The sequence below is a fragment of the Dromiciops gliroides genome, chromosome 3, assembly GCF_019393635.1.
Source record: "Dromiciops gliroides isolate mDroGli1 chromosome 3, mDroGli1.pri, whole genome shotgun sequence".
NCBI lineage: Eukaryota > Metazoa > Chordata > Mammalia > Microbiotheria > Microbiotheriidae > Dromiciops > Dromiciops gliroides.
In genome coordinates this window covers 647,872,112-647,895,436 of record NC_057863.1, presented here as the reverse complement: position 1 = coordinate 647,895,436, position 23,325 = coordinate 647,872,112, and the positions used below count along the sequence as shown (strand labels likewise).

At 50.9% G+C, this 23,325-nt stretch overlaps 1 protein-coding gene across 2 annotated transcripts in view; it reads left to right on the top strand.

Annotated features, from left to right (window-relative positions):
* Positions 1-1,380: 1,380 nt before the first annotated feature.
* NECTIN2 (nectin cell adhesion molecule 2) overlaps positions 1,381-23,325 on the top strand; it is a 36,612-nt gene continuing 14,667 nt past the window's right edge. The window contains exons 1-6 of one of the 2 annotated variants that reach the window (XM_043994219.1): positions 1,381-1,656; positions 8,904-9,287; positions 10,019-10,315; positions 10,533-10,650; positions 11,923-12,071; positions 17,641-17,800. In XM_043994219.1, coding sequence (XP_043850154.1) covers positions 1,605-1,656; positions 8,904-9,287; positions 10,019-10,315; positions 10,533-10,650; positions 11,923-12,071; positions 17,641-17,800 — 1,160 coding nt within the window. In that variant the 5' untranslated portion in view covers positions 1,381-1,604. Of the gene's footprint in view, positions 1,657-8,903; positions 9,288-10,018; positions 10,316-10,532; positions 10,651-11,922; positions 12,072-15,963; positions 16,791-17,640; positions 17,801-23,325 lie in introns of those variants that run through there. The other variant, XM_043994220.1, reaches the window with a different exon arrangement.

Below are 23,325 nucleotides of genomic sequence, written 5' to 3'. Positions count from 1 at the left end.
CTTTAGGGGAGGGGGGTGAGGCAATTGGGGTTAAGTGACTTGCCCAGCGTCACACAGCCAGTAAGTGTCAAGTGTCTGAGGCCGGATTTGAACTCAGGTCCTCCTGACTCCAGGGCCAGTGTTCTATCCACTTTGCCACCTAGCTGCCCCGAGGCATTTTTTTAAAAGAGGCATTAAAAAGAAAAATAATCTTAGAGGCATTGTTTAAAAAGAGGTATAAACCTGGGTTCGAATCACAGCTCTGCTGTTCTCTACCTTTGGGACTTTGGTGAAGTTTCTCTGGGGTTCGGTTTCCCCTACATAAAATTAGGGAGTTGGGGCAATCGAACCTAAAGGACCCTCCCAGCTCAAAATCCTGTGGCACTGATATAATGGAAGCAAAGGCAAGTCACTGAGGAGGAAGATACGAAAGAGGGGAATGGTTCTGGAAGAATCTTGGCCGGAGCAGCAAACCTGAGACTAACGCTAAAGATGGTGGTGAGTCTTCTGAGCAAGATAAAAGAAGGAATGAGAAGGCGGAGATAAAGGTGTTGGTCAACACAGAGTGGGCAGGGCTAATTCAATGCGTCTTTTGCTCCTGCTTTCTCTGAGCAGAAGAATTATTTTTGGATGGAGGAGAAAACAAAAATGCTTCGCTGAGATTTGAAAGCTGAGAGCAGGGAGACGTTAGTGAGATTCCTTTAAGGAGGGATAGTCACTGGTCCGAATGAGCTGCATCCTCGGGGACTGAAATAATTGGTAGGTGTCTATAGGGTTCAGATCTGGAAAGGGGACAAGGTAAACATGATGTGCATCTGCAGGGATGGAGGAAATGAAGCCGTCAGAGGAGATCCCCTAGCCATTGAAATAAAGAGGTGTAAGTGAAAAACAGAGGCACGCAAACGGAGAAACGTACATTGAGACACTCATTCCACCGAGAGACAGACAGACTGAGAGACCAGCCCAGAAAGATACATAAGGACAAAGAAGGAGACAGAGTTGCACACACTGAGGCAAGAGACACAGAGATTAGAGACTCAAATAAAGACAGAGATGCTGAAACCAAAAGACTTAGACCGAGAAGCAAGGAGGGAGGCCGAGAGACCCGGCTAAAGTCAGAAGGCGTAGTTTCCCTCATAGGGGCTGGGAGAAGGGGTCACGAACCCTTGGGGTAGGGCGCGGAAAGGAGCCCCGGGGGAGGGGCGGGGCTGATGCCTGGAAGGGCCGGGACCTGAACCTCCCGAGGGAGGAAAACTGAAGGCGTGGGCGGGGCCACCGAGGGGTGTGGTCCAGGAGGGAAAGGCCCTGGAGGGGGCGTGGCTTAGAGTCCAGGGACCAGCAGGGATGAGCAGGTGCGAGGGCTCGGCCGGGCTGGGGGTGGGGAGAGGACAGAACGCGGGGAGGGGACGGAGGAAAGGGGAGGGGAAGGGTCCCCTCCTCTGGTGACGTCAGAGAGGCGGCTAGGTGTCCGCGGCCGGAGCTGCCCCAGAGGGAGCCGAGGCTCCGGAGCGGAGCGAGAGCGGGCCCCGGAGCTGGGAAGGAGCAGCTCGGGAAGCCGGACCCACGGATTCGCGGATACGGACACTCAGCCTTCCCTGGCCCGGGTCCGGCGCCCCGGGCCGCCCATGGCCCGGCCCACCGCCCTCCCGCTGCTACTGCTGTTGTTCCTGGGGACCGGTAAGGACCCGGGGGACCGTGATTGCTCCCGAGACCCCGGCCTCTGGCCACGTCCCATCTTCCCCCCCTCGCTCCCCCTCCCCCCGCACCCTCGGGGGCCCCGTGCTATCCCCTCCCCTCCCCCCCGCCCCGCCCTTCTGCCTTAGCCTCTCCAGCTCTCCTGGACTCTCCGGGAGATCAACCTATTTCTCAACCCTGGATCCTATGGGAACCCCAGCGTCCTTCCTACGCTTTCACACGAAGAGCTTCCTCCCCCCTTCATTCTCGGTTCCCATGACCCTAGGTCACTCGCCTTCGGGGAATCCAGGCATGCCAAGGTTTACCTAGGCCAAGTTGGGTCCTTCTCGCCCTCCCACGACCCAACCCCCCACCCCACGCAGTATCTTAAGATTTGAGAACCCCCTACTCCTCACATCGGCTACCCCTCCATTTCCTTCCCCCCCCTCCCCCTCCGTCGCGGGGGGTTGACTCCCTCCTCCCTTCGCGTTTCTCCAGCCTTTTCGCCGTCCCGTGCCCGAGGTAGGTCCGAAGGTTGATCCCTCCCTTGTCCACCCTGTGCTCCTCGGTCTTTTCCCCCATCCCCCACCTGAGCCCCCAGCTACACCGCCCCCCCCCCGTCTTCTCTTTTCTGTCCTGGCGAGGAAGGGGTTAACCCGAGCGGGGTCTGCTCGTTCCCCCGCCCCCCGCGCATTCCCCTGTAATGTAGGGAATGTGCTCCTGGGGGGAGGGGAGAGATGGAGACCCCAGCCGGGCGCCCCCACCTCTAGCCCGCGCCGGCTCGACTCTCGGGTTCCTGGAAGGCTGGCGTGGGGGTGGACTAGATTTTTAAAGTACCCGACTGGGAGGAACAAGCACCTGGGCCTCCTCAGTGGGGAGACACTTGGCTTCCGTCGAGGGGGGGAATGCGATACCCGAATTCCTGAGGTTTCTAAGCGGTTTGGGAGCCGCAGGGGAGGCAGGAGTGAAGAAAATTGCGGACGCCTCGCCCCAGTCTGGGAAAGGCCGGGCGGTGGGTCATTCATTCCCACCCCTACTTTTCTGACTTTCACTTTCATCGAGAGTAGTCCAGACTGCGGCCCCCCCCCCCCCCCCCCCCGGCTCTGTCGACACTTTCCAGCCCCATGGCTAGGCTATTCCGATTTCCTTGGCTTCCAGCATATTATCTCCTTCCTTCCCTCTCTCTTCTGGGCTGTCTTTGTCCTAGAGAGAGCCTGGGGGAGAAGAGTCTGGGGCGGGCTTTATCCTCTGCCCCTCCCCCCTTCCCAGTTCTGGAGACCCAGGCGGGGGAGGGGGGAAGGGCTGGCTTGGCTATGCAGGTAGTGCCGGCTCGCTCCAGTCCCTCCTTCCCCCTCAGGTGACTGACCCAGCTATTTATCGTGAACCTGGGTGGAGGAGGGCTGGGCCCAGGGTATCCTGAACCAAAGGAAAGTTCCACCCAAACTCTGCTCCCAGTCAAGTCACTTATTTCGGGCCTACTACAGACATTGTGCTAAGTGCTAGGGATACAAAAAAGAGGTAAAAGACGGTCCCTGTTTTCCAGGAGCTCAATCTAATGGAGGGAGACAACATGCAAACCCCTATGTACAAACAAGCTATAGACAGGCTAAATTGCAGATAAACGAGGGAGGTTGGGAGGGGTACGACTTGCATTAAGGGGGAACAGGAAAGGCTTCTTGCAGAAGGTGGGATTTTGGCTGAGACTTGAAGGAAACCAGGAGGTGGAGAGAGAGATCCGGGCATGGGAGCCAGCCAGTGACAACTCACTGAGTCTAGAGAGATGTAGCTTCAAGAAATAGCAAAAGCAGCCAGTATCACTAGAGGGGGGGTGGGGTGGGGGGCGAGGTGGTGACTAAGTTTCCCAAACAACTAGGAAGCTAGGAAGGAGCCAGCTTATGAAGGACTTCAAATGCCAAAAACGGGTTTTACTTTTGATCGAGGAGGTAATAGGGAGCCACGGAGTTTATTGAGTTTATTGAAGAGGGTCATGACGTGGTCAGGTCTAGAAAGATTACTTTGATAGCCAATATAAGGTGGACTGGAGTGGGAAGGGATTTGAGACAGGAAGGCACCATCCTACCCTGAGGAAGTCCAGGAGTGACATGATGGGGGGGGGGGGGAATATAAGAGAGAGATTATTTAGCAAGGTCTTTCATTCTTACGTCTAGGCTCAACTAATGTTCTGTCTCTTCAGTTATATCGTGTTCAATGTTCAAAAGGTCCGGTCCTGATATTCCTTGTTCTAAAGGCTCTCCCAGCTTCTGACATTCTCTGTTCTGAGGATCCCTGAAGCTCTGACATCCCCTGTTCTAAGTGCCTTCCCAACTCTGACATTCAGAGAATAGACATTCTCTATTCTAAAAATCCAAGATTTAGAGTCAGAAAGTAACTGGGAGTCTCCCTCTCTGTCTCAACATATTTTTCTATGATTTCTCTTTGATCTCTTTCATCAACTTGGTGCTCTTTCTCATTCTCTTCCTCTCAGGTAGGCCAGGAAACAGCCCCAGCCTCCACCCCACTCCCAGACCTTCCCCTAGCCTCCCTTCCCTTATATCTTCACTTAAGAAAATAAGGGCCTCAACTTTTTTTTCTCTGAAGTGGAGGAAATGGGTCGAGGGGGTGGGTACATTTTCAGATGGAAGGGTTCTTAGATCCAGTCAGACCCCGTTTTGTAGATGGGGAAAGCGAGGCACACAAATGAGGGTGCCTGCATCTGGGGTTCACACAGCTAGTGTGAGAAGGGGTTTGAACCCAAGTCTGTGGCTGCACGGCACTGCCTCGCAAGGTCTCTCAGACCTCTGACTTCCTCTGTCCTAAGGTAAATCTGTCAGTGATCCCTTTCTGTGTGCCAGGCACTTTGCTCTAAGCACTAGGGGTACGAGTGTTCTTGCGGCCTAAGGTTCCTTCCTGGCTTTGACACCTTTTGTTCTTCAGTTTCCTCCTGGCTCTCATCCTCTCCCCTCCAGTCCCTCGGGGCTTCTGGTATTCTCTGGACTGTTCATCCCCTGTCGCTCTCTCTTTTCTGTCCCTGCTTCTCTCTGCCTCTTCCCCCTTAGCTCCTTTCCCTTTTCTCCATCCCTCCCTCCTAGCCTTCCTCTTCCTCAATATGCTTACATGGCACCCAGTCTGGACAGTCCTTGACAGAGACTCCACCACAAGCAATGACCTTGTGGTGTGGCTGCTGTGCACAGACACTAGGCTGGACATGGTTCCCTTAGGTAGCATCGAGTCAGGAGGTCATCCTCAGAACATTGCTGGGGGAAGAGTATTGGAGACCCTGTATTCAAATCCTAGCTCTTGTCACCATGTCAGTAAGGGCCTGGTTTTTGTTTTTCTTTTGTTGTTTTGTGTGTGTGTGTGTGTGTGTGTTTTGTTTTGGTTGTTTTTTTGCGGGGCAATGGGGGTTAAGTGACTTTCTCAGGGTCACACAGCTAGTAAGTGTCAAGTATCTGAAGCCAAATTTGAACTCAGGTTCTCCTGAATCCAGGGCTGGTGCTTTATCCACTGCACCACCTAGCTGCCCCCTGGGCCTCAGGTTTTTTTAACTATAAAAGGCCATTTGATCTCCTGGGGTCTCAGTTTCTCTATCTGTAAAATGATAATGAACTCAAAGATCCCTTCTGTCTCAAGCCCATCACCCTAACTCCCTTAGGTAGGTCCAACCTTCTTATCTCCTACTAGGTGGCTCCCCATCATGTGGAATCTGTCATTCAAAGCCCTTCCAAACCTACTCCCCCTACACACACACCCCCTTTCCAGTCTTTTTTTCTTTTTTTTGCGGGGCAATGGGGGTTAAGTGACTTGCCCGGGGTCACACAGCTAGTAAGTGTCAAGTGTCTGAGGCCAGATTTGAACTCAGGTACTCCTGAATCTGGGGCCGGTGCTTTATCCACTGCGCCACCTAGCCGCCCCTCCCCCCCTTTCCAGTCTTACACCTCACTTCCAGACACTTCCATCCAGTGACACTGGTCTCCTGGCTGTCCATGAACTAGACACTCCATCTCTTGGCTTCCCACATGCTCTGGCTAGTCTCCCTGTCTCTCCAGCTTTCTTTAAGTCCCCACTAAAATCCCACCCTCTACAGAAAGAAAGCCTTTCCCGACCTCACTGAATGGCTTCCCTCTTACTTCCTGTTTAGAGCTTGTTTGTACATATTTTGTTGCTCCCCCTTTAGACTGTAAGCTCCTTGAAGGCAGGGGGACTGTCTTTTGCCTTTTTTGGAATCCCCAGAGTTCAGCACAGTGGCTGGCACTGAGTAGGTGTTTAATAAATGTTTATTGACTGGCTGGTTCTCCCCTTCTCCCCATTCCCTGTTGATTGTTTGTTAGAAGAAAGGGTTTCTTCTCCCCCTTATGTGAGATTAGAAGGGAGACAAGGGCTGTTAGGTGGTGCAGTGGATAGGGTGCCGAGTCTGGAGTTAGGAAAATCTGAGTTCAAATTCAGCCTCAGACACTAAGTAGCTGGGTGACCCTGGGCAAGTTACTTCACCCTGTTTGCCTCAGTTTCCTCATCTGTAACATGAGCTGGAGAAGGATAGCAAACCATGACAAAGAAAACTTGCAAATGGGGTCAAGAAGAGTCAGACACAATTGAACAACAACCTAAAGAAGAGAGACCAGGGAAAGCCTGGGTTAGCTTCTTGGCACACACTACAGGGAGGAGATAAAGGATACCCAGTGTGTCCCAGAGATCGCAGAGAAGAGAGGCTCAGAAAGCCAGCAAGGGACTCGGGGACTGGCGCAGGGCTGGACTCTTGTTACATTTTTAATGCTCTTGCTGTCACAGCATTTAGAAAGTGGGGCGGGGAAGGGCTGTGGGGGAGGAAACCATCAAACCCAGGCCTAGGGAAACAGTGAAACCCAGAGGAGAGGGAGAGGCAGGGTGGGGCAGTGGAAGGGGAGGTAGGCACGGCTCCCAGGACCTGGCTCCGACCCAGCTCTGCCCCTTGGTATCCATCTGTGATCTTCATGGCCAACGTGGCTGGCTCAGTCTCATCTGTAAAAAGAGGGTGATTAGAACTGGTGACCCAAAGTCGCTCCTCTCTCTAAATCCATGATTCTGAGAGGGGTAAAAGTTTAGGTGGATGGAAGCAGAGAGAATAAAATCCTTGGGGTGGCAGGCAGAGATAAGAAGAGGAACAAAACAAGCTAAGCCCCTGAGAGACGTAACAGAAGGCTTGGGCCAGAGGGGGCTGGGGGACCGCGTGGGGGTGGGGGGTGGGGCAGAGTGAGTGGATGGAGCACTGGGCCTGGAGTCAGGGAGACCCCAGTTTGAATCTGGCCTCAGACACTTACTATGTGGCCCTGGACTAGTCACCACCTCTCACTGCCTCAATTTCCTCATCTTTAAAATGGGCCTAATATCTACCTTATAGGGTTGTTGTGCCAATCGGATGAGATAATGTATTCGTAGTAAACCTTCAAGTACAACATAGGTGTTAGCTGCTATTATTGTTATTATTATTATTATTATTATTATTATTATTATTATTATTATTATTATTATTATTATTATTAGGACCTAGCCTCTATGGGGATACATTAGTAGAGACCCACACTGGGCCCCCACCCCAATCCTATCCCGGATTTCCGCTGTGGGGGCAGGAGTATGCTTATTATGGGCAATTAATTAACGAGGTGGCTAAGCCAGCAGCTATGGGATCTCAAAGCACTTTTGCCAAATGAGCTCAGCCCACATCCTGCCCCACCCCTGGTGGGGGGTGGGGGAGGCCCATTTTACTAGGAGGCTGGGAGGGACAGTCTGGGCAACTGAGGCCCTGGAGACAGTCTGGCGGGAACCCAAGCATCCTGCCTCCCAGCTCCTTCCTGGACTCAGACTTCTGAGCTGAAATCCCCACCTCCCCAGCAACCTAGAGGCTGAGGCCTCCCTTGGCCTTTCATAATGAATCGCACAGATCTCTGGACCTAGATCCCTCAACCTCTCAGGAGCTGGGTCTCCCAGCTCCAATCCCTTTATCAGAGACCCAAGGAGTTTGGGGCTCCAGTCTCACCCTTTGGGGCCCGAACATCCATATCACCCAGGCCTCCGAACCACCCCCACACCTTCACCAAGGCGTTCTCTCCCTGGGCTGGTTGCCAGTTCTGGCCTTGGCAAACCATGCCTTTTTCTCTGGTTGGGCAACACAGTAGAGACGGGGGTGGCGAGGGAGACTAGGGACAAGAGCTTCCCTTGCCTTGAGGCCCTGGCCTAACTGGTGACAGGTTTATGGGTGTCAGCTGGGTCCCCCCACACCCTTCCTGGCCCATCCAAGCCCTCTACCCCAGCCTGCAGGCTTCCTGCCAGATGGGCAGGGCTAGGGCTCAGGATGCTTGGGTCCTGGCAGAACACAAAGGAAAGTTAGCCTGCATCCCCCACACTGCGCTATCTTCCCTCGTTCCTGCCCGATCCAGGCCCTGAGTCTCAACTTGTTTTCCCCGGAATCCTCCCCTGATTGATTGCCCAGTTTCCCAGAGGTTTCTGCCCCTGATCTTTCATCCTGCATGAGCCCCTTGAACATCTTCTCCGTCTCTCCATCTGGGCTATTTCCTCTCCCACAGAATGACAGGGGGAGGGCCTGGGTGGGAATTTGATGGCTGCCTGGCTGGGTGACCCTGAGCAAATACCTTTCACTCTTGGCCTCAATTTTGCCACCTTATAGAATGAGGAAATTAAATGGGAACATCTAGGGGCTTACCCTGTCCCAATGTTCTGTGACCTCCACCTGCTCAGGACCCTCTCATTACCCAGTCTTCCCTGTTCTCTAAGACCCTTCCCCCACTGCCTCACGGTCTGCTCCCTAATTTCTGATTGTCAAGTACCCTCTTGTGCCTCATCACAAATCTATAGTGTTTTCTTGACAGAATCGTTAAGTCCTAACTAAAATTCCATCTTTCCCTGGAACCTTCCCATGAGCCCACTTAATTCCAGTGCCTTCCCTCTGTTAATTACTTCCTGTTTATCCTGCTGTCTCCCCCATTAGATTGTAACCTCCTTGAGGGCAGGGGCCATCTTTGGTCTCTCTCTTTGTATCCCCAGCACTTAGCTCAGAGCCTGGCCCAGAGCAGGCCTTCGTAAATGTTTGTTCCTTGGGGGTCCCCTAAATCTGATCACCTTCTGTCTGCCAAAGTACCTAACACGAGGCTTGACAGAGAAGGGACACTAACAGCCTGAACGAGTGAATACAAATTCCCCAGGCCTGACTGGCCTCAGACCTCGCTTCCCCTCAACACTTCCATCTTTCTCCTGCGCAGGAGCCGAGAACGTCCAGGTGCAAGTGCAAGCTGAGGTTCGGGGCCTTCTGGGAAATGAGGTGAAGCTCCCCTGCCACCTTCTGTCGGGGAAAGAGAAAAAAATTCGAGTGTCCCAGGCCATGTGGCTCCGCTGGGACAGAGACGGGGGCAGCCAGAGCGTGGCCGTCTTCCATCCCCAACATGGTGCCAGCTTCCCGAATTCAAACCCCTATGACCAGCGTATGTCGTTCGCCATTAGAAACTTCACAAAAACGGAGGCAGAGCTAAGGGACGCCACCCTGCTGTTGAAGGGGCTGAGGGCCGAGGATGAGGCCAACTACACCTGCGAGTTTGCTACCTTTCCCTGGGGGAGCAGCAAAGGAGCCACTTGGCTCCGAGTTCTGGGTGAGAGGGCATGGCACTGGGTGGGGTGGGGGAGGGGGTGAGCCTGAGCTTTAGCGCCTAAGGTCCCTTTCTGTGTGCTGCTGGTCAGCGTTCTGTATCCAAAGGGACTTCCTGCCTAGGACAGGGCCTACTTTGTGGGCAGGGGTCCTGACCTTTGGAGTTTTTGAGGTTTTCAAAAGAGGGGGCCACAGGTTTCAGCAGGCAGGTCACAAAGGACTGGGTAGCGTGTTGTGATAGCTGAAAGCTGTTTTGAAGTTTGGCTTCATCTAACATTTACTGACCTGGCCTACTTTTTATGGTGTGAGTTTTGCAAAACGGAATCCACTTGGCCTATTACATTTAAGGTCAAACCTCAGAATGTGTCGAGCCTTGAATCTGCAAAGATGGCAACAAACACGGCTCTTCCCAGTGAAGGAGAATCAAGTGCACATGTCTCCTGGCCCTCCTGTAGGGCCCCACCACGTTCGGGGTGTTCTAGGAGGCAAAGGCCCTTCCAGGCCACACTTGTGGCTTCTGAGGGCCCTTCTGGCCTGGCTGGCCCCACTGTGTTCTGTGTCCAGTGTTGGAGGGGCCTTCAAGCACCACTGGGCGGGGTGGCCTCAGTAACTGGGGCACCGGGCCCAGTCCATAGGAAGGGCTTCATAAATGGTTTTTCATTCATTCATCAGCATCTAGAACAGAAAGGTGAGAAATAGATCATAAATCTTACCTTCCCCTCTTTTCTCCTCTAGCTGAGCCCCAAAACCATGCGGAGTCCCAAGAGGTGATACTGGCCCCAGACCCAAAGCCCATGGCCCGATGTGTCTCCAGCGGGGGCCGTCCCCCAGCCCGCATCTCCTGGTTCTCTCCCCTGCCTGGTGAAGGCACTGAGACGAAGACAGCCGGGCCTCTGCCTGGCACCTTCACTGTCACCAGCCGCTTCACCCTAGTGCCCATCCCTCAAGCCAATGGGGCAAAGGTCACCTGTAAGGTGGAACATGAGACCTTCTCAGAACCTGTCCTGATCCCCCTCACCCTTTCCGTGAAATGTGAGTAGCCTGCTCTCCCCACAGTCACCCTGCTTACCGTCTTTCCTAGACTTGGTACACGCTGTCATCGGCAGATATTACCGGTTCTTGTCCCCCTGCTCTCCTCTGGATCTGAGCCCTGCGCACTGCCATTCCGAGTCCCTCTCTCCTTGCTGCTCCCCAGTAGTGTCCTGACACTGAGCCCACACCCTTCTTTTCTGCCTACCATCTCCTCTAGACCCCCCTGAGGTCTCCATCTCTGGCTATGATGACAACTGGTTTGTTGGTCGAGTCGAAGCCTCCCTGAGTTGTGATGTCCAGAGTAACCCAGAGCCCACAAGCTACAAGTGGAGCACGTGAGTCTTAGCCTGAGGGGGTGGGCTGCCAGGGGGTGCCCTTTCCAGAGAATCAAGGTGTCTAGTCCCTCCCAAGTGCCAACAATCACTCTCACAACAATATCCCCCACATCTGGCTCTTCAGCCTCAGCGGGTGGATCCACAGAAAGGAGGAGCCTCCGCATTCTCAGGCAGCCCATCTCACTTCACAATCCCTCTGGCTGTTAGGAAATCTTTCTCCCTCTACCAAACCTAACTTTGCTTCTTTTTAACTTCCCTCCATTGTTCCTAGCTATGGCCCCTGGGGCCATCATGTGTCAGCCCACCCTTCAAATGCTGGAGTCTTCTCCAGGCCCTGTCCCAGGGTACCCTCCTCATATTAATGTCTGTTCTAAAGCGAGGTACCCAGAACTGACCCTCCTCCAGGTGGAGACTGACCAGAGAGGAGTCTAGCTGCTGCAGCTCTAGAAATTTAGCTTCTCTTACTATAGCCTCACGAGCCACTAGGCTTCTTGTTTTCCATGTCAGTGTTGACTCATAGAAAGCTTGGAGTCCACTGAAACCCCCAGATCTTGTTCAGAGTAATGCTTGCTACTTAATGAGAGGCCTCTTCTATCTTGTGCTTGTATGTGAAGGTGATTTTTTTTGAACCTGAGGGGAAGACATTTATCTCTTGCTCTAGCCTTCCTCTGAAGACATTTTATCTCCTTACGCTGTCAATCCACATGCTGCACAATGTCATCTGCACATGAGACAAGCATGCTGGCTATTCCTCTACCCAAATATTAGGCAGATCCCTAGGACACTCTCCTGGAGACCTCCTGCCATGGGAACATGGAGATGCTATGGATTCCAGGCACCCCACCCCCAGCTCTCCATCTTTGCCAGAAAAATAGCATGATTTTCTTGATCCAATGCTTGGGTTCTGTGTCTGGTTACCTTTTCCAAAAAGGCTGTGAGGTTCATCTGGGACTGGCGGTTCTAGCTTAGGCTAGGCAGGCTCTTCTTGGTGGTCAAAGTTCTCTTCTCTAGATGTTTAAATGTTTCTTTAATAATATCAAGGACCCCCCCCCAAAAAAAAAAAGATGTGGGGCTTTGGCAGGAATACCCAGGGCCCTGCAGAGGAGAGGAGAGGGTGCTTGAGAAGGCAGGACCTGGTGGCCCAATGCCTGGGTCTCTGAGAGGTGTGGGATCTTGGGATCTTGGCACTCAGGGGGTAGATTCTAGAGTCCCTGAGGCAGAGGGAAGGGAGAGGGGCTGACACTCACAAGTCCCTCTTCTCCCCAACTCTAGGATCACTGGCTCACTCCCCACAACAGCTGTGGCCCAGGGACCCCGGCTCATCATTCGCACGGTAGATGAGGCAGCCAATACCACCTTTGTCTGCAGTGTTGTCAACGCTGTGGGCACCGGCCGGGCTGAGCAGACTATCCGAGTCAGAGGTGAAGGCTCCCCCGGGAGGTGGCAGATCCCCCTGTTGTCTGAAGCTGGGGGCAGAGGGAGAGATAGGGATAAAAAATGGGCTGGGTAGGGAACGTACTCAGAGATGCCATCCAAAATGCCAACACGTTCACAATGATCGCAGAGGTGCCAAGGCCAGAGCTGGCATTGGACCCTGGGCTTGGTGACTCCAGGGCTCCCCACTTCCACTTCCCTGCTATTCTCCTCAACCTCAGGGATTCATTGTGTATCATTCTTGGCCTGGCCTTCAGGCTCCTGGGGCTGGGCTGAGCTGGGCTCTTTCCTCCCCCACAGCCTTCCCCAGCCCCCTTCCTAATGTTACAACCTTCCAGCCCTGTGCCCGGCTCTGTCCTTCCCAGGGAGAAGTCTCTGTCTCAACAGATTCTTCTGTCGCCCCCCTGAGTTAGAGCTAGAAGGAGCCTTTGGGGCATCTAGTCCTACCTCCTTCTTTCATAAGAGAGGAAACTGAGGCAGCACTGGCAGTAAGTGACAGAGAGGAGCCCAGCCCTGGCCGGGGGCTCCATGACCTGTGCCCTTTGCCCAGCACCATGCTGCCCAAGGGGAGGCCTAGGCCTATGCCATGGGAATTGTGCAGGGGACAGGTACAAGTGACCACAGGGAGGAGGTGAAGTGAAGATGATTCATAATTTAGATGATTCATTATGGGAGAGGGAAACGAGAGGAACAGAAACCCCATCACAGACACACAGACAAGGAAATAGTTTTATAGACACAAGAAAAAATGTAAACATACCCACAAAAACTCACTCAGGAAAACTGTCTGTCTCCCTCTCTCTCCTTTCCTCTTTCCCTCCTCTCCCTCCATCCCCTTTCTCTTTCCCTCTTCTTCTCCCTCTCTCTCTCCCCCTCTCTCCATCCCCTCCTTCCCTCTTCCTCTCCCTCTCCCCTTTTCCCTCTCCCTCTCCTCTCCTTTCCTCCTTCCTTCCTCTTCCTCTCTTTTCCCCTCTCCTTCCTCTCCCTCTCCCCTTTTCCCTCTCCCTCTCCTCTCCTTTCTCTCCATCCCTCTCTCCTCTCCTTCCTCTCCCTCTCCCCTTTTCCCTCTCCCTCTCCTCTCCTTTCCTCCTTCCTTCCTCTCCCTCTCTTTTCCCCTCTCCTTCCTCTCCCTCTCTTTTCCCTCTCCTTCCTCTCCCTCTCCCCTTTTCCCTCTCCCTCTCCTCTCCTTTCCTACTTCCTTCCTCTCCCTCTCTTTTTCCCCCTTCTTCTCCCTCTCTCTCTCCCCCTCTCTCCGTCCCTCTCTCCTCTCCTTTCTCTCCATCCCCTCCTTCCCTCTCCCTCTCCCCTTTTCCCTCTCCCTCTCCTCTTTCCTCCTTCCTTCCTCTTCCTCTTTTCCCCCTCTTCTTCCTCTCCCTCTCTCCTTTTCCCTCTCCCTCTCCTCTCCTTTCCTCCTTCCTTCCTCTCCCTCTCTTTTCCCCTCTCCTTCCTCTCCCTCTCTCCCTCTCTTTCTCTTTCTCTCACACTCATACTCTTATTCAGAAATACCATCAGAAAGGCACACTACACACACAATGTGGAGGAACCTTCACTGTGGGTTCTAAGTCTCTACCAGATGCAGGTTAGGTAGTTTTTCCTTCAAATAAAGGTTTAGGTGGCTTTGAGGGCTAAAGACAATGCTGTCAATCAAACCAACATCAGTCACCTAATATGTTGCCAAGCACTGTGCTAGGGACACAAAAGGCAGCAAAAGACAGCTCCTGCCCTCAAGGAGCTTACGATCTGAATGGATGGCATTCCCCCATTCATGTGGGGCTCCTCCTCCATCAGGCATCTGACAAGCAGATCAGCAGGGACCCACAAGAGTCAAACACTGACAAGCCAGAGATACACTGACACGAGAACAGATCATGAAGACATTCATATAGCTAGCCATACAAAGACCTGCAGAAAGCGGGATCTGGAGTGACATAGCTGCAGACACGCTGCCTCAGGGATCCATACACCCTCATCCTCAGACATGGCCCTTCAGGTGGGGTGTGCTGGAGCTCAGCTCCTCTTGGCTGATGACGGCTACACCCCAGAAACGGTTAAAGGCTACGACAGGGTTTGATTTATCATTAAGTGATGGAGGAAATGTTGGTGTAGGTGAAATTTAAGTGGGCGGTGGTGTGCATTTTCAGAGATCTGATCATTAAAAACTACCCCAATAGCCCTGCTTATAGGAGAGCCTCACTGGGCTCTTTCTTCACAAGTACAGAGATGTAGGCCTAGCTAGAGTGAGACAGAACCAAAGAGAGAAATGGGATCAACTGACATGCACTCAAGGGAGACAACACAGGACAGTGGGGAAGGTCCTATAATGACCAAAGGACCTGGGTTCAAATTCTCAGCTTTGTCACTGACCACCTGGAAGAAGAAAATTATTTTATCTCTCTAGGCCCCAGTTTCCCCCTATAAAAATAAGAGGCTTGAAGTAAAGAACCTCTGAGGTCTTTCTTAGCTTTCGATCTTATTGTTCTATGACCTGGCCTTCCCAAGTAGACCTTTGACAGCTCCTAGGTACAGGCCAAAGCAGACTAGCTGGTGCAGTAGAGAGAGTACTGGGCCTGGAGTCTGAAATGCCTGGGTTCAAATTCATCCCAAACACTCACTAGCTATATGACCCTGTTCAAGTCACTGTTTGCCTCAGAACCCTCAACTGTTAAATGAGGGAAAAACACCACCTGCCTCCCAGGGTTGTTGGGAGGATCAAATGAGATAATATTGGCAAAGTGCTTAGCACACACATACATAGGAGACCATACCCTTCTTCCTCTCCCCTTCCCTAAATTGGAGACTTAGACATAGGACATTTGCCAAGAGGCATCCAGACACAAACCTGGAAGGCCCCACCCCATGTGTCTGAGGGCTTGTCCAGCACCCATTTGGATCCAGCAGATTTGGTGGCATCTTTGAGGCTTCTTGGCCTCTCTGAACTGGGGGAGGGTTGCATGTTGGGGGAGGGGGGAACACAGTTCCGACCGCCAACCTCCCTTCTGCCTCTTCCCCTGGCATCCATGATGTCTGCTCTAACCCCTTCCATCCTCTTTCTTGCTGTATCCTTCCTGTGCCTCCCCCTATATTTCCCATTCCCCAAAAGTCCAATGCAGTGGAAAGGGGCCTGGGTTCTAATCCCACCCCTCATCCTGACATTGTAACTTCAGGAAAACCTCTTCCCCCTCTAAGGCACTGTGATTGCAATAGCATCAGTGGCCAGTAGGGGAGCTATGGTGTAATGTTGACTCCTTTGCAGTTGCTCCCAAGATTCTCTGGGAGAAAGTGATGGCCAAGGGTTCTTCCTATCTCTTTCTTTTCCTCATACTCATGCTGTACCATCCCATTGTCTCCCCCACCCCACCCCCATCTCCCTTCCCACCTTTTCCTCCTTCAAAATCCACCTCCCTTCTTCAATATCGTCACTCCTTCTCTCTTCCCCCCAGTGCCATCTCCCATCTCTCCATCTACTTCTTCCCCCTCCCCCCTTGCTGTCTCCCCTTTTTCCTCCAATCTACTCCTCCCTAATTCTTCTCATTTCTCTTTTCTACTCCCTAGCCAAGCTTTCTCCCTCTTACCTCTCCTCCCTTCCCTCCCTCTTTCCTGCCTTCTCTTCCTCCAATATTTCTTCAATTTCTCCAGTCTCCCATATCATCTTCTCTGCTCCCAACACCAGCTTTCTACTCCCCACCTTCTCAACCACCCTTAAGTCCCCTTTCTCTGCTTTCTTAGGCCCAGTCGCCTCCTTTCTTTCCTTTGCCCAGGGCCCCATGTTGTATTCCTCATGTACTCCCATGTCCCGTTGTTTCCCCCTCCTGACCCTGTCTCTTTCTCTCTCTCTCTCTCTCTCTCTCTTCCCCCTGTCCACCCCTTCTCTCTCCCCAGAAACTCCCCAGGCCTCGACAGGAGATGTAGGTCCAGTGGTGTGGGGGGCCGTGGGGGGGACCCTGCTACTGCTGCTCTTGGCCGGGGGGGCCATGGCCTTCGTCCTGCTGAGGAGACGGAGAAGGAAGAGCCCAGGAGGAGGAGGAGGAGGAGCTGGGGGCTCCTATGACCCCAAGACCCAGGTCTTCGGCAATGGGGGGCCAGTTCTCTGGGCCCCACCAGCCCCTGGTCCAACCAAGAAGGAGGAGGAGGAGGAAGAGGAGGAGGAGGAGGAGGGAAGGCTCATGCTGCCCCAACCAGGGGCAGAGGATGACATGGAGTCCCAGCTGGATGGCTCCCTCATCTCCCGGAGGGCAGTCTATGTGTGACATCGGGATATGCCTACTTGCCACCCCCTGGAGAGACCCGAATTTGGCTCAAGCCATCATGCACAGCCTCTTGGACTGGGGCCAAGCAATCACACACATACACCTCTCCTCCTCCTCCCTCCCTCAGGGATTCTCAAGCCAAGGGAACACTGGATGGGCTGGTCAGACTGGAAAGACACGGGAGCTCATCTGCCGCCCCCTGGTTCCTGGAATTTGAGGCGGGGCCTGGCTGGGGCCTGGGAAATGGGGGAGAGGGCGGAGGGGGCACATTTAACACACTGGACTTGTTTTCTCTACCTCCTGTGCTCACCAAACAGATAGGCTAGGAAAGGGCAGCGTCACGTGGCCCCAAGGGACGCTTGGGGAGGAGACTCAGAGACTATATTTTCATACGGGGTTTCTCCCTCCCCACATCCACCCCCCACCCCAAGGGTTCAATAAAGGACCTTTGAGGAAGAATGAAGGGGAGTTCTGTGCTTTGTCCCATTCCCAAGGTGGGGGAGGGGCGGGGGGGGGAGATTTCCAGGTCTCTGAATGAAGGCTGGCGGTGCTAGACTCTGGGAGTGAGGGAGGCATCCCTGGGGCTTTGGTGTCTGGAGGGAGGAGTGTGGTGGGGCCCCACATTTTGGTCACTGCTGATTCTTTAACACGCCTTGGAGTCCTATGGGGGGGACAGGATGCCTGGGACATGCTGTGAAGTGGAGGGGGTTAGAGGCCCGAGTCCCTGGAGAAGTGATGACTGGGGAGGTGGGGGGTGGGGGAGGTGGGTGTGGACACCTGGGTCCATGAGGGATTGGGGCAGGTGCCTGAACCCCCGAGAAGGGTAGCAGCTTCTTATCCTTCCCCTTTTCTAAACAGGCATTGGAGACTGCTCAGCCTCTCCTTCCTTTGTCTCTGTTCTCTCCTGAGTCATGCCAGGGTGGTGGCAATGAGGGGACTTTGGGTGACTCACATCAGGAAAGGAAGGTCCTGGGATGGGGAGATTTTCCTTTTAGGGTCCCGGCTCTATTAGGAAAAGGACAAGGGGAAGGGAAGGGGGATTGGGGAGAGCCCAGAAGGGGAGGTGAATTGTCCCAGATCCCAAGGGGTGAGTCCCCCGGCAGCTCTGGGCTGGGAAGTGAAATTCAAGTGTCAGAGCTGGGGGAAGACGAGCATGGCCTGGCCTCGTCCAGCCCATTTTTCCAGTGGGGATAACGAGAAGCAGAGAGGGGGCCAGGGCAGAATGAGGGAGGGGAGGAGCCTGAGCTGAGCCTTCCTCGGGGCCCCCTCCCCCCACGGCAACCTCACTCTTCTCGTCTCCTTCTGGCAGAGTCCCCCGACACAGCGGGTGCTGGTGCCACTGGTGGCATCATTGGTGGCATCATCGCAGCCATCATTGCTCTGGCCGTGGCTGCCACCGCTATCCTGATCTGCCGACAGCAGCAGAAGGAGGAAGAGCTACGTGGAAGACCTGACGAAGAGGAAGATGAGTAAGTGAGGCTAAGGGAAAGTAATGGGGCTAAGGGGGAGTGAAGTATGGTGGAAAGAACCCTGCCTGGTTTCCAGTCCTGGTTCTAATAATAATGATATGCTTCGTGGTCCCAGGCAAGTCCCTTCCCCTCTCTAGTCTTTGGTTTCCCCTAGTATAAAAAGGCACTTAGGAGGTAGAGTGGATAGAGTACCAGACCTGGAGTCAGGAAGAACTGAGTTCAAATCTAGATTCGGACACTTATTAATCTCTATGACTGAGCAAGTCACTTAAGCCCTATTTGCCCTAGTTACTCATCTGTAAAATGGGGACAGTGGAGCAGGAGATGGCAAACCACTCCAACATCTTTGCCAAGAAAACCCTATCGACAATAATTGTGTAAAATGAAATGGATGGGGATTAGTTTCTTCTTCTTTTTTTTGGGGGGGGGGGCAGCATGGGGCAATGTGGGTTAAGTGACTTGTCCAAGGTCACACAGCTAGTAAGTGTCAAGTGTTTGAGGCCAGATTTGAACTCAAGTTCTCCTGAATCCAGGGCTGGTGCTTTATCCACTGTGCCACCTAGCTGCCCCCTTGGGATTGGTTTCTAAGAATCTTCCCAGCTCTGCCATTCTAGGTCTAGTTCAATAAATATCTGTTACGAAGACTGAGTTTGGCCTGCAAAGGCAAAACTAGAAGTTCCTGCCCTACTGAGAGGAGATGCCAGGTGATTTGGGGGAGGAAGAGAGCATTAACAAGTTGGGGACTTCACAGAAGCCCTGGGACCTGAGGGAAGCCTGCAAGAAGATAAGGATCAGGAGAGGGATGTGTTCCTGACCTGGGAAATGGTTTCTCTAGTGCATTGCTGACTAGGTTCAGCTCGATTACAATGGAGACTGAGAGGAGGGATAAGTATGAAATAATGTTTAGGAGGCAGATAGGAGAGACACTGAAGGACTAGACCAAGCTTATATTTTCTGCGAGAAGCTGTTGAGTTGCTGAAGGTTTTTTGAATGGAGGCTGGAGGGGGGAGGGGAGAAGATAGGCCAACCTGAACCTTACAAAGACTATTTTGTCAGCTCTGTGGAGTTTAGTTTAGAGGGAGAAGAATCTGGAAGCAGGAGGACAATTAGTTAACTGAAGTAGTCCAGACCCCAATCCTTCAGGCTTCAACTATGGGAGTAGAGAAAAGAGAACAGATGTGCCACATGGTGATTTTGTTGGCAAAGCATGACAACTAATTGCTTTTGGGAGGAAAGGGAAATAGAAGAACCAAGGCTTGTTCTGTTTTTTTGTTTGTTTGTTTGTTTGTTTAGTGAGGCAATTGGGGTTAAGTGACTTGCCCAGGGTCACACAGCTAGTAAGTGTTAAGTGTCTGAGGCCGGATTTGAACTCAGGTCCTCCTGACTCCAGGGCTGGTGCTCTATCCACTGCGCCACCTAGCTGCCCCTCCAAGGCTTATTCTGGTTAGAAACTGGGTGAGTAGGACGGGAAGTTTGGAGGAAAGGGCAAGTTCAGGGGGGCCAAATCCTATTTGGGGCATGCTGAGTTTGAGATGGCAATAGGACATGCTGGTGGAGATGTCTAGTGGGTCTCAAGTGAGGGAGGTAGTTTAGTCTGTGCTTGGGTGGATTCTAGCAGTGAAGACCATAACCCATTCACAGTTTCTCATTCTATAAGGCTCTTGTTCTCGTCCTACAAAAATCTTCCACAGCAGGATTCCACATAATTACATTGCCTGATATTGCATGGGTAGCAATGGAGCAAGGAGGCTGTCTGCTAGTTATTCTTTCTTGCCTAAAGGAGAGAATAAAGGGGGCTGAGGGAGAATGGGATATGATGCCTGCATTCAAGACCCTGGCATGTGGAATAAGGATTAGATGTGTTCTATTGATGCCTAGAGGGAAGATGCCTACTGCAATGGGGCAATTATAGACCAAACAGAATGGGTTACCTTGGAAGGTCCAGGGCTGTCCTTCATGGCAGGTTTTCAAGTAGTGGCTTAATCTGATAGAGTGAGCACTCTTTTGGGGGTGGAGCAGGATAAGCTGCTAAAGCCCCTGCTAACATTCAGTGATTCTATAACATGATCAGCCCACATGTCTGACATCCACCCCTGAGACCACTTCTGACCTATTTGTTCCCACTAGGCCCCTCTCCATTGGCCTTTGGGAAACCCGTGTCTTCAGTTCATTGAAAATTTGCTATTCCACAGCTTGTTGGGCATATGGCAGCAAATCTAATGGGATCTGGGAGACACAGAGACTTTCATTGAAATCTCACCTCTGACACTTACTAGCTGTGTAACTTGGGGAAAATCACTCGACCTCTCTGAAACCTAATATCCTAAGCAGTAAAATGGAGGGAATGCCAACCAGGGCTGTCCTCCGATCATGTATAGAAAGTACTTTGCAGACTTTTAAGTATTCTATAAATAACACCAGTGAATATGATTATATAGCAACATGGCATGTACTCCTCCTTGTCCTGTGCTCTATGCCATCCTTTGACATCCTTTTTGATTTCATCCTTCTCTGGGGGCCTTTACATGGAACCTGCCTCTCTACACAACCCCCATCTTAGTCTTCCTTTTAAAAATTTTTTTGGTGGGTAAAGCACCAGCTCTGGATTCAGGAGGACCTGAGTTCAAATCCGGCCTCAGACACTTGACACTTCCTAGCTGTGTGACCCTGGGCAAGTCATTTAACCTTCATTGCCCTGCAAAAAAAATTTTTAAATAAAGAAGAATTCTTTGGATCATTTGTAGCAAGGGGGTCACATAGAAATGGGGGCCACCAGAATGTATTTAAGGATCCCTGCGGGCCACGTGGAGTTGTGGTTTTAAAATGTATTATCTGGAGGACAGCTAGGTGGAGCAGTGGATAAAGCACTGGCCCTGGATTCAGGAGGACCTGAGTTCAAATCCAGTCTCAGACACTTGACTTGTATGACCCTGGGTAAATCTCTTAATCCTCATTGCTCCACCACCCCCCCCCAAAAAAAAGTATTATCTGTATTTCATTGTATTTTATTTATTTTGTTAACTATTTCCTGATTATATTTTAATGTGGTTCTGGTCACACTTCAGAGTGGTGGGATGCATGCTTAACACCTCTCTTATGTGTAATGTTCAATGACATACAGCCACTCACAACTACCAGAATACTGGGATTAAGAAGATGAGTCTAGGGGCAGCTAGATGGCACAGTGGATAGAGCACCAGCCCTGGAGTCAGGAGGACCTGAGTTCAAATCCGACCTCAGACACTTAACACTTACTGGCTGTGTGACCCTGGGCAAGTCACTTAATGAGTCTTTAGTTCAGAGAGATGTCAGGGGTTGGGAAGTTAGCACTGCAATTTCCTAATCTCATCCACTTAATACCCCCGTTTAACTGTAGGCCCAAACCATTGTCCATTCTCTGTGTCTGCCCAAGACCTACCAAGCATATTCCTTAGGTTGTCCATGTAGGTGCCTCTCACAGTCTGGAAAATGAGCATTTTTCACCAAACTATTCTTCCTGTGAAGAACAGTGTGACCAAATTCTTTTGAGGTATTATCAATCCCATCTAGGGGATTCTTATAATTTTTTTCTGTTCAAATGCTTCCTTTTGTAGTTTTTTTTTTTTTAATTTTATTTTTTTGCGGGGCAATGAGGGTTAAGTGACTTGCCCAGGGTCACACAGCTAGTATGTGTCAAGTGTCTGAGGCCAGATTTGAATTCAGGTCCTCCTGAATCCAAGGCTGGTGCTTTATCCACTGCTCTACCTAGCTGCCCCCTATTGATGTCTTAAAGACATAAAGTAGTTATTCTTTCCCTTTACACTGTTGTAGTAATGGTATATACTGTTTCCTTGGCCCAGCTTACCTCACTTTGCATCAGTTCATGTATTCACATGCTTCTCCATGGTCATCTGATTACAGTACAGTAATATTCCATTACATTCATATACCACAATTTAGCCATTTCCCAATTAATGGGCATCTACTTTCCAATTCTTTGCTATCACAAAAAGCACTGATATAATTATTTGGGCATGGGAGGACTTTCTTATCAATGACCTCCTTGAAGTATAAACTTGGTAGCAGGGTCTCTGAGTTGGAGATAAATATTTTAGTCACTTTATTTGAATAATTCCAAGTTGCTTTCCAAAATGCTTGTACTGATTCATAGCTCCACCAACAATGTACCCATGGGCCTATCTTCCCACAACCCCTCCAACATTGACTTCCCACCTTTTATCTCTGTCAAATTGTAGGGTGTGAGGTGAAACCTCGGGTTTGTTTAAACTTGCATTTCCTTTATGAGTGATCTGGCATATCCTTTCACACAGTTGTTAATGGTTTTGTAATTTTTCTTTGAAGAACTGTTTATTCATATCCTTTGACAACTTCATTGTTGGAATGGCTTTTTTCCCATTGGTAAATTGTTTACATATCTTGAATAGCTCACCCTTATTTAAAATTTTTAATACAATGATTTTCCCCCCATTTGACTCCCTTATCCTTGGTGCATTCATTTTATTTTAAATTTCATGTAATCAAAATCATCTAATTTTGTTTTCTTATAAATACATCCCCTACCCATAGCTGTGAAATGTAATATGATGTTGCTCTCCTAACTTTCTTTAATGTTATGATCTTGAATATTAACATCACATATCCATGTATTGTGGAATATAGGTGTTATTTTAAGTCTTATTTCTGTCAGACTGCTTTGCAGTTTTCCCTGCAATTTTTATCAAATAGGTTTCTTTCCTATGTAATTTTTTTTTTTGGTGGGGCAATGAGGGTTAAGTGACTTGCCCAGGGTCACACAGCTAGTAAGTGTCAAGTGTCTGAGTCCGGGTTTGAACTCAGGTCCTCCTGAATCTAGGGCCCATGCTTTATCTGCTGTGCCACCTAGCTGCCCCTTCCTTTGTAATTTATTAAACACAGGATTTTAAGTTCCATTTTTCCCCGATTATTACTTTTCTATCCTGTTTATCTCTGGATTTTTAAAGCATTATCTGATTACTTTGATGACCTTTGCATTATATTAAGTTTGATATCTAATAGCTCATCTCTACCTTTTTTCATTACCTTGATATGGAATTCCTTTATTTTCCCAAACAAAACTTTGTTATTATGTTACTGAGTCCTGTGAGGTATCTCTTTGATAATTTGATTGGTATTGGTACTAATCATTTTTATTTTTAGCACAGCCCATCCATGAGCAATATTTCTCCAGCTATTTAAGTTCCTCATATCTTTATGGGGCACTTTGTAATTGAATCTATACAAATATTTCTTAGGTTTTGGTAGAGTGATTCCCAGAAATTTTATGCATTTTGTCGTTATTTGGAATAGGATTTCTCTTTCGATTAAGATCTCTTGGCTTTTGTTGTTGTTGTTTGTCCTTCATTTTCCTAGAGGCCATGACATTGGGGTGATGTCATGACTTGCACTGAATTAGACTTAAGTGAGGAAGGGTTGTGCAAGGTCACCAATCTCACATTCTCCTCCAGAGCCATCTGAGTACAGTGGCAAGATATACATCAGGATGACTG